At 40.0% G+C, this 13,304-nt stretch overlaps 1 protein-coding gene across 8 annotated transcripts in view; it reads right to left on the bottom strand.

Moving 5' to 3' along the window:
• Nucleotides 1-840: 840 nt before the first annotated feature.
• The window catches only part of LOC140946424 (scavenger receptor cysteine-rich domain-containing group B protein-like), a 33,551-nt gene continuing 21,087 nt past the window's right edge, over nucleotides 841-13,304 (bottom strand). For 4 of the 8 annotated variants that reach the window (XM_073395543.1, XM_073395545.1, XM_073395547.1 and 1 more), the window contains 10 exons: nucleotides 10,780-10,809; nucleotides 10,079-10,239; nucleotides 8,410-8,635; nucleotides 7,806-7,931; nucleotides 5,529-5,707; nucleotides 3,870-3,992; nucleotides 3,208-3,281; nucleotides 2,580-2,620; nucleotides 2,362-2,458; nucleotides 841-1,417 (listed from right to left, as the gene is read on the bottom strand). In XM_073395543.1, the coding sequence (XP_073251644.1) occupies nucleotides 1,309-1,417; nucleotides 2,362-2,458; nucleotides 2,580-2,620; nucleotides 3,208-3,281; nucleotides 3,870-3,992; nucleotides 5,529-5,707; nucleotides 7,806-7,931; nucleotides 8,410-8,635; nucleotides 10,079-10,239; nucleotides 10,780-10,809 (1,166 nt within the window). In that variant the 3' untranslated portion in view covers nucleotides 841-1,308. Of the gene's footprint in view, nucleotides 1,418-2,361; nucleotides 2,459-2,579; nucleotides 2,621-3,207; nucleotides 3,282-3,869; nucleotides 3,993-5,528; nucleotides 5,708-7,805; nucleotides 7,932-8,409; nucleotides 8,636-10,078; nucleotides 10,240-10,779; nucleotides 10,810-11,378; nucleotides 11,409-11,952; nucleotides 11,989-13,304 lie in introns of all 8 variants that reach the window. The other 4 variants (XM_073395542.1, XM_073395541.1, XM_073395544.1 and 1 more) reach the window with 2 other exon arrangements.

The following is a 13,304-nucleotide window of genomic DNA, read 5'->3' as shown; positions in this document are numbered from 1 at the left end:
ATAAAATCCCCAAAGTGTCTGTTAAATATTGATAAAGTTAGTTCGGCCTGAGCTTATTCAAATGATCAAGGTTGGAATAAATGTTACGCATGCGCAAAGTCTTTAACAGCAGCGACTACCAGTACCGCCCCTATCCTAGGATAAGAGATCACCAGGTTTCCTCATAACTCACCACACCGCACCCGCAAACGCCACGCAAACGCCTTTGGTACAAAATACATACATAACAAGGTAAGAAAAAAGTACCGCTATCGTTTCTACCCGCCGAGGATGAGATGTACCCTGGTTCAGTAATTCCCCGCATAAGCTCCACACACATCTTTTTGTTAGAGAGATGAGGCGGGGAACGATGTATGATGAGCCGGCGAACGATCAGAGTATATCATCAGGGAAGAAAAACACCGGCTTGATTTACTTAGAAATACGCTATTACCGCGCGAGTTCCAAAACCTCTCACTTACAAAACGAGGCTAATGGGAAAACCTCTGCTGTGAAAATAAGTTTTATTTGAATGAGAATAATAATAAAAAAAAATTCATAGCAATGGCTTCGCACTTAGCCTCGCTTTGAAACAGAGGCTTGAGGCAACTCAGAAATGGCCTATTGACAATAACAGCGAAAGGTGCTGAAAAAAAGCTAGAAAAACAAGAGGGTGATATGAAGCACATGCAGCGTGATGGTAGTATGATGGGAACGCTGGATACATTTATCTCTAAAAATTGCTAAATAACGTCACTCAACGGCCCGTTTACTCGGCCTAGATAGGTTCAGTCATCAGTAGCGCAAAACCGTTCATGGAGGACGATTTTAACATGAAGGAGAATAATCAATAATCGGCAATTTCTTTTTTGCTTCTCGATATTTATTTCAATGAAACTGACAAAACATTAGCCTTTCAGTAACTATCTATAAGTATTATTTATAAGAATAATTATAATAATATAATAACATGAAAAACGTAAAGGATCAGAGACTGTATGTGTGCACCTTTAAAAAGCTTTCCTTACCAACATAAAGAAGGGAAGCGAAATAGTAACAAACGAGGATTAGCATCATAATCAAAAGCTTCGACGCTAAGCGTAGTTCGAGTCCACTATCGACAAAACAAGTTATCAGTGACGAACGAGCGCTATTAGTTCACAATTTTTAGAAAGTCCGTAGTCTCTGTATGAAATCCTGCTTATTTAGTGGAATGCATTTGTTGAGCTTCTTGGTTTATTGCAAATTAAATCGTTAATTTATAGCAGTTGAGTTGCACCGGGAGTTATCGCTAGTGTTCTGTTGTCCACGTTGAAGGTATTTTATATATTAGCAAGACGTTTCTCTAGTAACAAGTGTGTCGAGCACCATACACAGCTCACTAAACTTGGGTCGTTCGCTGGGATTACCCTGCCAACATTTGGTCATCAATTCATAGCTGTTGAAAAAATAAATATGAGACACTATAGAGTACTAAAGTGATGACGTCATAAAAATGAAATTTCTGAAATTATGGGATTTGTCAGGATATTCTGAAAGAACAATGTCCCAGAGGCCTGCTTACCAAAAATGAGCATTTCGGGGCAAATTGTCTCTGAAATGTTAGCCGGTTATACACCGAAAACTCCATACAAACCCTTCTGTTTTTTTGGGTCGACCCCCAAAAAATTTAGAAGGTTTTGTATGGAGTTTTCTAAGCATAACTGGGCTACCATCTCAGAGAAAATTTGCCCCGAAATGCTGATTTTTGGCAAGTAGGCCTCTTGGACATGGTTCTTTCAGAATATCCTGACAAATCCCATAATTTCAGAAGTTTCATTTTTATGACGTCACACTTTAGTACTCTATACACTCAACCTTTTATACTAACAAGATAACTATTAAATGATTTACGGTAGTAACTATATCTCTACTTGAAGTTAGCTGGGGCGGGTAATGATTCACTCGGTTACTGCTATCAGCGTAGCTTGAGTCTCCAAAAGACAAAACTTCTATTTGAAATTTGGAAATCACTGGTATCGCGGAAGCCTTTATAATTACGCAGCTCCTCCGAAAGGAAGATTAAATACTTTAAAGCTGAGAGTCCAAAAAGCAGTCAACTCTGAGTTGTTCTGACGTCTTCCGATTCTTAACCCTCAAGACCAAATACCTATAAACAAATTCTCCTGATGAGCTGCAGCACATTTCCTTAAAGAATTAGTTAAAAGAAATTGCTAAAAAAAATCAGTGAAAGCATTTTTCCTTTGGGGATCATTTTATTCTTTCTCAAAACCTTGTCTTTTGATGATGCACTGATGTTGTTAGGAGAAAATTGATGTTGGTCACTCTTATGACTTTAACACTGAAGTGCCCTTGATCAGAGTCAAGTGTGAGGTCACTTACATAGCATCGGAGCACCCATTGGGTTTCTTCATTCTGTAGCCGGACTTGAGGCTTTGTAAGAGATCTACTGTCTCAATCTCAGGATAAGGGACTGCTCCTAAAAGACAACAGTCAAGCAGTATCAAAATGCATGCACAGTTTTCCTAAAACTGATACGACTGATTTATATCGGATGAAAAATACGTTATCGGATGAAACACTTGTAATGCTTGGCTTACCTCCTGTTTCTATCTCCCACAGCAAAACGCCAAATGACCAGCTGAAACAAAACAAAAGATTGCGTATCTTGAAACAGACTTCAAGCAAAAGAAAATCAATATAAGTTTGTCACGTAGCTCACACACACTTCACCTTATCTTGCCGTCAGTTATCATTATTATTTAAAAAGTCCATTATTCACTGTTTCAGAGAGTGGTCAACGTGAGTGTCGAAATTAATTTTACATTTGCTCAGATTTTTTATTTCTGCGTTTTGTGATTGGCTGAACAATCTCGAATCATTTTCTTAACCAATCAGAAGCAACACCAAAACCTTTCCAAAACCGATCGTAGCTTTTGCTAACTCGCGTTTTCCCGCGCTTCAGTGACGCAGGCTACATGTAAAAGTTTCCCGCGCTCCTTTGAAACTAGTTACAGCTTCTAGGCGTGATTGGCTCGCTGAATTTTCTGCTGCCCGCCGGCATTGTGATTGGCCAGTTATCACATTGGCTTTCCCTTTGCGGAATTTGAATAAACAACTGAAAACTCTTAGCAATACGTGGCTTATTTCGACAAATTCTACTCTCAAGCTTTTATATACACTCATTACAAGTGTTGGTAAGTCTTCGCAGAATATATTTATACTTACATATCGCTCTGTGATGAGAAAATGATAGATTCTAACGTTTCTGGCGCCATCCACTTTGCTGCTGACAATTTTCCCTACAAGACAATAACAGACAGATACAGACATTTTTATTTGTATGCAGCAAGCTTAGTCATCCTTGTTTTTGATCGATACCATCGTGTTAGCATTATTACCAACGCCATTATAGGCTTAGGCACCGTCATAATTATCGTAACCACACTTAAACAATAGCCCCCTTCAACTATCACTAGCGTTGGACTGGTAGCACCGTCATTAACATCATCTTTTGTTTTGCCATCATCCAATAGACCATTTTATAGTGTGAGCTTAGTATCGCAGCCTATGAGTGAAAGTGAGGCTTATGTTGACATTGTTTTTTTTTATGTTAAAGCTTTTGCGATACTGTAACTACATAATTATAGTCATGCAAATAAAGCTTATGTTGTTGTTGTTGATACAAACCTCCTTCCTTTTCTTATGTAAATTATCCTTTAAAAATACTATTTAACATAAGAACAACATGATTTACACAAAAAGCAGGAAGGGTTGTATCAAATCAAGGTCAACTCCAGCGTCGTTTCCACCTGGAACTGTAAAATGGGCTATTATCAAATGTTATCATAAATAATGTCATCAAATGAACCTTAAGATTAGAGACTTACCGATGAGATATCTTCATAAAATGTCACGTCGTTGGTGTGACCTGTGCTTCCTATGTTTGTTATCTTGGCGACCCTACTTTTGTTCAAACAAACGCTGCGTGCTGCAAGATCCTTATGAACACACTGCGAAAGACAATTGATGAAAAATGAAGAATTCATAAACTCCAATGCACCAGTTAAACAACGGAAGTAGGACTTTTAGGAGGCTATTGTAAATCTAAGAAAAGTCCCAGATAGGTGTCAGATGAGAGATTGTTACAAGTTTTTTTAACCCCATCTGGACAGGACTTACGACCTCCAGGTATTAGGGCCATTTATACGAGGAAAAATAAGACGCATCTTACATAAGACGCGAACTGTACTATTTATACGAGCATGTCTTATCTAAGACAAGAACAGCTCGTATAAATGGTTCGCCTCTTATTTCTGTTCTTGACTCGTTTTCATGTAAATGTTGCCCGTAGCAACGGCAATCCAACGTGGCGCGCCAAAAAGTAACGCATGCGTACTATGCGTTCGCGTCTTATATATGACGCGAAGGTCATTTATACGAAGTTTTTCTCGTCTTAGCTAAGACGCGTCTAACCCTAACCCTAAGAACAGGTGTTAAGGGCTGTTCTAAAATAAGACGCGTCTTAGCTAAGCCGCGTCTTATTTTAGACGAAATGTGCCGTTCATACGGAAAGTTTGCGTCTTATTTAAGACGTGTCCACGACGCGTCCTATGTAAGACGCGTCTTATTTTTCCTCGTATAAATGGCCCTATTGTCACTTATAACAATTAACAGTAGAAGGCACTGGATTTGAACGTGAGCGGACAATCCGCTGAGTAAGGCAACAGGCATCTTTCGACTTTGGGCCTGCGGTTACTTAGCACAGCAGCCATACCGCTCAGCCTCATCGGGCCTCTGTAAAGGAGTGAGGTTCAATGTCAGTAAACAATGGGTCTCTATTTATTGTCAGTGCGGCATGTGTAGTACACTATGTGTTAAAAGGAGAGTAGAGAGAAAAAGAGGGGAGCCTATGACAAGGCGGACGTTTTCCATGTCGTGTGGACTACTCTTGATTAGGTATTGCGCATGCGTTTTGGTGTGGGTGCTGTTGACTAAATATTCAATCTATTGTATTACCGTAAAATTCCGAAAATAAGCCCTTCCACGTATAAGCCCCTCCAAATATAAGCCCCCCAACTCGTAACGCAAAAAACCCTCCGTTAAATCGCCCCTCCAAATATAAGCCCCCCGGGGGCTTGTACTTGGAAATTACCCTCAAATACAAAGTCAAACAAAGTAAAAACGGTAAATTTACTTCCAACTATAAGGCTAGCCCAATCGATTTTCAAACGCAAATTTTCCCCGTACATAAGCCCCTCCAAAAATAAGCGCCTCAAAAAGGGCTTTTGAAAAATATAAGCCCCGGGGCTTATTTTCGGAATTTTACGGTACGTTATTTAGTGATTCCACCAATTGCAACAATTGCTAGTCTTTACAATCCCCCTACCAAAAATAACAACCCCCCCCCCCCCCACCCTCCAGGCTGTCAACTATCTCGTAGTCCAGTCCAATCCAGAGTACTGTCCAGTCCAGTTTAGTTCTGAATCCAGATAATATTTACTACTGTTAAACATTACTTTCTGCCCTTCCCCGTATCTCCAACTGACCTTCCTTTCTGCTAAATGTCTCATTCCTTTCGCCACATCAAGAGCTATTCTAAGTTTCTCCACATTGGTTAATGTACACTCTGTTGCTGTAGAGCTATCCGTATTTTTCTTACTGTTTTGTTGAAGAAAATTCAAAAGAGTTGCATGTTCTGCATCTTCAAATACGAGATAAGTAGGACCTGCGTAAGATAAACGGAACTAGAGTTCAATATCATTCATTTTGATGATGATGATGATGATGACGATAATGATAATGATGATGATGATGATGATGATGCATTCACCGCACATTAAAATATTGAATGGAGTTCGATCAGCTCTAAATACAGTCGAGCCTCCCGAGAGCGACCAACCAAAATGCAACAATTTAGTGGTCGCTTACATGAGGTGGTCGCTTATTAACAGAGTCGAACTGCATCAGGTCTTTTACTAGAAGCTCGGGCACATCTACTTTTTGACTGTATACTGTACAATTCTTAGGTTAAAATATATGTAAATCCACCTGTTTCTAAAAGTTCTTCTCACACTTTGAATGGCGAAGTACATACAGCGAACACAAAGAACAGGATCATTGTATCAGTTGTCGTTTAGAAGAGGTTTAAAACTAGGGTATCTAAAAGATAGTAATGCTGCGCCACATTCTGTTGATACTGGCATTAGTTAGGCAGTGAGACTTAAAAGAAGTCAAAAATGACATTGAATGCCCTATTTACATGTTGGAAAGTACTAGAATAATTACTATCAGTCTATAGAAAGAACTCGTGGGAACGTTGTTTAGAAAATGATCAAGTGGTTATCAACTCTGGTTTTCCCACAGTAAATTGTAGGAAATAATAGAAATTCAGATTGTTTATCCATATTTTCTCTGGAAACACAATACTTTTCTTGCTGTTTGTTGCACTTTATTAAGTAACAGTTATTTAGCTATATATTTATAGAAAACAACAACACAAAAAACGGAAAAAAAAAGAAAGCAGCAATTAATAATTCGGTAGGACTCGAACCCGGTAACTTCGACTTGACGCGACTACACCTAACCACTTCACCACAGAGGCTGAATACGAAATCGATAGGAAAAGTCTTTCATTTTATTCCTTTTCCATGAAACTTCCACCGGCAAGTTGATCGCCAGCTACATTAACCGAGCTATTAACAGTGAAAAAACAATGTAAACGCATATTCCATGGCAATGAATGAATGAAAGAACATAATTATGCTTTTCAAAACGCCGATACACGTCCTCGTCTGCAAAGTAGGACACAAAACATATGTTTTGTTATCTCGATTTCCGCTGTTATTTTGAAGCGAATGGTCAAAATCACATCCATTTTCGGCTCATACAGTTTCTTAAGAATAGCATTGCATGACATTTTCTCACTTTCACATCACCTTCTAGCAAGGTGGAATTTATATATCCCCCGTGTTGCGGAGTCGAAGAGCAAATGCTCATCTTCTCGTCAGGTTTAACACCTGGACGAGTCAAAGGCTCTTGAATTGAAATCCAATCGCCAAGTTAACCATCGTACTCATCTCAAAGACTCCTGCGTGTCTTACAATTTGGTAAGACCTCTAACCGTGCTGTAGAAAATTTGCCACAAAGAAAACTCTAAGTCTGAGCAGCGAACGATGCACTCTCTCACCCACCGAACTTCCCCCGTGTTTTTATTTGAGTTGTTCGTGGCGCAATGCACTGTGGTTAAATGCAATGCATTGTGGTAAAAATTGTGGTTAAATGCAATGCATTGTGGTAAAAAGTGATGAATTCGAGAATTCGCCGCCCCTTATATATTTCCTTTAAATCCTGATTATGTTGCTGCTCGCTCCCTTCGGTCGCTCCGCAGCAACAATCGATCGGCGAAATTCTTAAACCTTCATCCTAAAAAGTGATCGCATTCACTCACGAAAGGTTCCAACCATAGAGCTTTGACTAGAAAAAATTTTGGTGTTTTGGTCGCTTACGAGAGGAGGTAGACAAAATATGCCCAGTGAAGTACAACTAAACTATCTTGGTTGCAAGGGACCTTCCATGTGCGTGGTTTTCCGCTTTCTGTCTCTTCGGCCTTCACCGAAGCATCCCGCGGCAAGCTAGAAAAAAGCCTTCTGGACCCAGCATATAAATGACCGCGAACGACTAAGTGAAGGCTTCCGACCATGTTCTAAAAATGAATGAAAAAGTTTATATTCTGGCTAGAGTCAAGGGGGAATAAATTGTACCCTGCCGGTGTGAGGCACATCCCCGTGTAGCCCATAAGTATTCCCCCAGGGAAATTTACATACCCTTAATGGTGCAAGCACCAAACAAGTTTAGTATGTTGGGGTGACTACCAAGGCAGCTCATAATTTTAAGCTCGGTTAATAAATCATTTTCATCATCATCTGATCCAGATTTCTTCTCGAGAACATCTGAAAAAAAAAACATTATTGAGCGTGAGCGAATGCTTAGCACAATTGTAACTACCTCTTTAGTGCACAGTTCGAACATTTGGGTCTGTGGCTGCAACACTATTTCACCCCATTCCAATGAAAAATCTTCAGTAGTACTTTCACATGGTACTATCTATTTAGTAGGTGGTAAAAGACTTTTTGAGTTGCTGGACAAAATGGTATGGTGTGACCATTCAAATGAAACCTCTTTCCATCTTAAACAGTACTTTCACATGGTACTTAATTTATTTAGTACATAATTCTAGCTTTTGAGTGTGTGGATGAAAACCCACGGTGTGACTATTATGAACCCTCTTTAGCAGTGCTTTCACATGTGACCATTCAAATGAGACCTTTTTAGTAGTGTGGTATTATTTGTTTTTCAGTATGTCACAAAGTGAAACACGAGACTTTCCTGAATTTTGACTTTAGAATTGCAGTGAGAAACATCAATTACCCTTGGTAGTTTTCACAATACAGTCTGTCGTATTTCCATTCTCTAGAGAAAGCTTTCCATGAAATCTGACTCCAGTCAGCTCGCTTTCAATCCTCTCTCCGAGAGACAACCGTTCTTTCGCAATCTCGCACCAATCGATCACGTTATCGGCCTTAAATTCCAAGGCGACTGGGGAGGGGACATCATTTTCCTTGAACCCTAGATTTGACACTCCAGCATCTGTGAACTAAGAAAACCCTGTTGTAATTGTCACCGCAAAGAAACCGCGAATCATGGTTTGCAGAAGAACGTAGAAACGAGAGCCTGGACCGAGTTTTTTGGAGGGCGAGTAGGGGTTTGTTACCATGACAACTCATGCGCTTTAATCCAGAATAGATCTGTTTGGCTAACTCAATATTGTACCCAATTCAAATCTCCCGGAGTTAAGATTCTGTGTGTATTGTATTTGCATTATAATGTGGCATTCACATTTAAATGATATGGAAATTCCTGAACACAGGCAAAACGTTGTTTATTACTCGCTACACAGAAAAGATAATTTTTTGTTGGAGTGGGAAGGGAGAGGGGGAAGAGTTGGGTAACCGTCATCATAGCTTACCACACTCAATACAATGCAATTTCATAGGAAAACAATTGTTACAGTGGAAGCTCTCGTAACGGACACTCTCGAAAGCAGACAACTCTACAAACGGCCGCCTTCACAAAACCCCATTTTTCTCAACTCCCACACAAACTCTGTATTTTAGCATGCATAACAGGCGCTTTATGAGCAAAGCGAGGCAAACGCTGCATTTCGCGAGCGAAACGAGTGGAGGAGAAGAAATAAAGCGCCTGTAACCAGTCCATTATTCTGGCTCTTCTGCCCACCTTCGTCCACAAATATTGGCTGACGGCTGTGATGTCAAAAGGACCAATCAAAACACGATCCATTACTCGAAAATTTTCACTTTTCTGGCTACCGGATACACTGACAGCGGCATAAACCACAGGTAATAACAACTCCTAGGGGCAAAAATAAGATTTGCTCTGAGTAGAAGTTTAGTTTATGTCCAAACACAGAGGCGAGAAAGAATAGAGGAAAAACATGTTGTTCAAACAAATTCTAAGGTCACGTTTCACATTACCACGAGCTCATGAGTTGTGTTCGGCCATGTCAACACTTAATTTCAAAATTAGTAAATCAGAATTTTTCCAAACCCAGCTGGGCGCAATCCAAGAACATCTTTCCTCTTAAGCAATAAGTTTAAACATTTCTTTTGTTTTTCCTTATGGACTGGTAACTGCAGGTGCTTTATTTTTTTTTCTCCTCCCCTCGTCTCGCGCTTCGCGTAAAATGTCGCGTTCGCCTCGCTTGGCTTATAAAGCGCCTGTTATGCAGGCCACTGTACTCTTACATTCCTGTAAGCAGCCAGCTCCAGTTACGGGCACTTTTTTGCGTCCCGAGGGTGCACTCGTCACGAGATCTTCCACTGTAGTATATTTTTGACCTTGAAAAGCACCCCGTCAATTTGTATCAAGCAGATGCTATTTTCTGCCACAAAAACGATTGAAAGTACTCTGAGAGTTTTCGTTTTAAAGGCAGTTGGTATAGAGTTGATGTGTTTCCTTATCATCGCAAGATACTTTATTCCTTTTTAGCTCCCTAGTAAATAATAAGGTTTCAACATACGGATTTCACTTCACCCAGCTGCATCAGATCCTTTCTTGGGTCAAACTCTCCTCTCCTTTTTCGACAAAATCGGGCGTAAACCGCAACTATAAATATCAGTAGTGCGATAGCCGCTATGATCGGAAGTGCTATCACTAGGGCCAGGTTCGTAGTGGGTTTTCCTGAAATGCAAGAGATGATAACAATGTTGAAGATGAAGGTCTTACCAAGGTTCAAAGGTTTAAACCTTCCGAAGTAGCTACGCACGCCTGCTGGACTGCAATGTAGCATGACTAACTTATGATCAGTCTAGTTGTTAACCCTTCGCGGGATAACCCCGGAGGGTACTTTAGTAATGTTTGGGTAGGGATGTGCTGCCAGGACCCCAGAACCCTTAGCTTATACCAGACCTAGTTCGCCTGAACTTTGCCACCAAATACTACTAGACTAAACTTCCCCCCGCCCCCCCCCCCCAAAAAAAAAACATCTCTTCCTATCCTAGAGTCGTTATTTTCCATAAATTAATGGGGTTGACGCTATTTTTACTATTAAACTGAGCTGCGGGTAAATTTAGATTTCCCATTTCCCTAGTCTAGACTAAAATCTTTAACCAACTAACTGATCAGTTTCCAGGAAAATGATACCCTATTCTAGACCCAAACCTTTACCGAAGGATAAGAAAAATGGGGCCCAGTCAAGAAAAATGCGCAACGAGATCTTACCTCCTTCAGAAGCAGCACTACTTGGAAAGCCTAACAAAAATTTTGAAAATAATTAAACTCGAAGTATAAACGTTCTTGCATTGTGCAAGTCGCCTCAGTCCCCGGGAGGAGAGGGGGTCTACTCGAGTACACTTTTGCCGCTGGCATTTCGGATCCACTATCTACTTTTTATCGCTTTCTTTACTTCGCACCGCTCTCCACTATCTGAATGCTTTGAACAGGCTACGGATCCACTACCTCAATATTATTGTCTATTCTATTTTGTGGCCAATTATAGACCTAATCTAAGTCACTTTTGGGCAAATCAGCGTAATCTTCGCGATCTAAACTTAGTCACTTTATGTCGTATTTTAACCAAGAATCTTCCCATTTTAGAATCCCCTATACCAGAATTTTGCTCCCCCACAATCCTGAAAATTGCTACCCTGTTCTAGTAGTTCTATTGAAAATTCAACCCCATTATAGTCAATCCAGTCGTGAAAATGTCACTCCATCCAGCGGCACATCCCAATTAGCCTATTACAAGAAAGTCTCTTACTGGACCACAATCGTGAAAATAGCCAGTACACCTGCGGTAACCTTAAACCTCAACAACTTACTTGTTTCAGAAGTCGTGCTTCTTGGAATTTCTGAAAGAAATAAATTGTGTAGATATAGTTTCTTGTTAGCAAAACATTCGGGTAACAGTTGAGAAACTATTAACACATACATGTATTAAATCGTAACTGCTTAGATACGTACATTAAGGCAATATAATTGTACAAGTCGCGCCCGTTGAAAAGAGCAGTCGAAGAGTCTTAGCTCAAAACAACGTTTACCTGTTTCAGAAGTGGTGCTTGTAATTAACAAGGCTTTGGAAAAACAAGAAAGAGATCTCAGTTATGAAAGACTGGGCAAGGTATCTTGAAATAAAATGCATGAAGATTAATCTTTTTAGCAGAAAAAAACGATCCAATAAACGTCCATAGTGCAATTCAACAACGACGGCCGAAAGAGTTTCCAAGCAACCTCAAGATAGCCAATAAGGTATAACTAAAAAGACAACTTGCTTAAGTACCCGCAAGAAATAATCTTTTTTAATCAAAACTTTTTGGCGCGGATTAGCGACTAGAGAGTAGATAGGTTGTAGCACATATTAAAAACAGCAACTAGAACTCTTTAACAACACCTTACTTGTTTTCAAAGCTGTGCTTATAGTACTTGGAATACCTAAAAATAAAAAGTTTAAGGTAAAGCTTTATTTAAGTAAAATGCATTGTAAAACCGCCCAACTCAAACGCGTTAACCGACTGGAATTAAAAAGGTCGCACCTATTAAAAAGAGCAACTATAGAACTCTTTAACAACTCTTTAACAACACCTCACGTGTTTTCAAAGTTGTGCTTATTGTACTTGGAATACCTAAAAATGAAAGTTTTAGGTAGAGTTTTATTTAAGTAAAATGCATTGTAAAACCGCCCAACTCAAACGCGTTAACCGACTGAACACGAAAATGTCACGTGCCATGGAAGAAACCTTCACGACCCCCTATTTAGCAGAAGGTCAGTAGCTCTGCAGACATGGTCTGTGGCTGAAAAATGAAATGATACAACAGAAATAATGCGCCTAGCCGTAAAACAAAAGAAGCTACTGCGTATAGAGGCCAGTGACAATACAGGTTCGGAAGAACTACTGTACTACCCTTTTTAGGGGTTAACAGATCTCACGCTTACTCGATCGAGTCGTGTACTTTAAAAACCTGGGAAGTCTATCTGTAAGTCGAGTTAAGCAACTACACTTTTTTTTGTAGTCATGGCTTCTCTTCAAGACTAATATTCATAATTTGTTCTATTTTTAAGTTGGGAGGCAAGAAAATACTTCAGTACTTGCCCTACGGTAGACTACGAGCAAGCTCTCTGAGTGGCTCTAGGGGAGACAAGAAGGCACAAGAAGTGTCTGTTTTGTTTGTTTTCTTAGCGGCCAGTCAGTAAATGCTTACTGAATTCGGGCATGGGCTCCACATTCGGTTTCCAGAAACAGATTGTTTATGGTATCCTAACTGATTATAGCTACGTATACATGTAAGCGTGCGTGTAGGTGTAGTAAAGGCTGCCGCACATCTATGTACACATTAGGGACCTTACGAAGCTACGACGGCGATGGCAACGAGAACGTCTAAGAACAATAGGTTTTATGAGCAAAACAACAACTTTGCACGTGCATCACGCTTTTTTGTACATTTCTTTGCCGTCTCTACACAACTACGACGTGAAATGACCAAAATTTTAGTTGTCTTGAGAAAGCTGACGGAAACGGTAAGATGTTAATTTTTTTTACTTTCTCTCTCCCTGAACTCGTACGCGGTCCCATCTCTTCAGTCCCAACCTAACCTTCTTACTCTTAAGTAACTAGGTGACTTAGTAGTTTCAAAGGACGCGGTGTCAATTTTCAGCCACATTGTCATTGGCGTCGCCGTTGTTGGATCGTAAGGTCCCTATTGATTCAGCGAAGCGAACAAGTGAAGAATGACCACAAGAACTTAGCAAT

This window comes from Porites lutea, chromosome 8, assembly GCF_958299795.1.
Source record: "Porites lutea chromosome 8, jaPorLute2.1, whole genome shotgun sequence".
NCBI classification, from domain to species: Eukaryota; Metazoa; Cnidaria; class Anthozoa; order Scleractinia; family Poritidae; genus Porites; species Porites lutea.
Note: the sequence above shows the minus strand (reverse complement) of the source record. Positions and strands in the feature narration are given on the sequence as shown.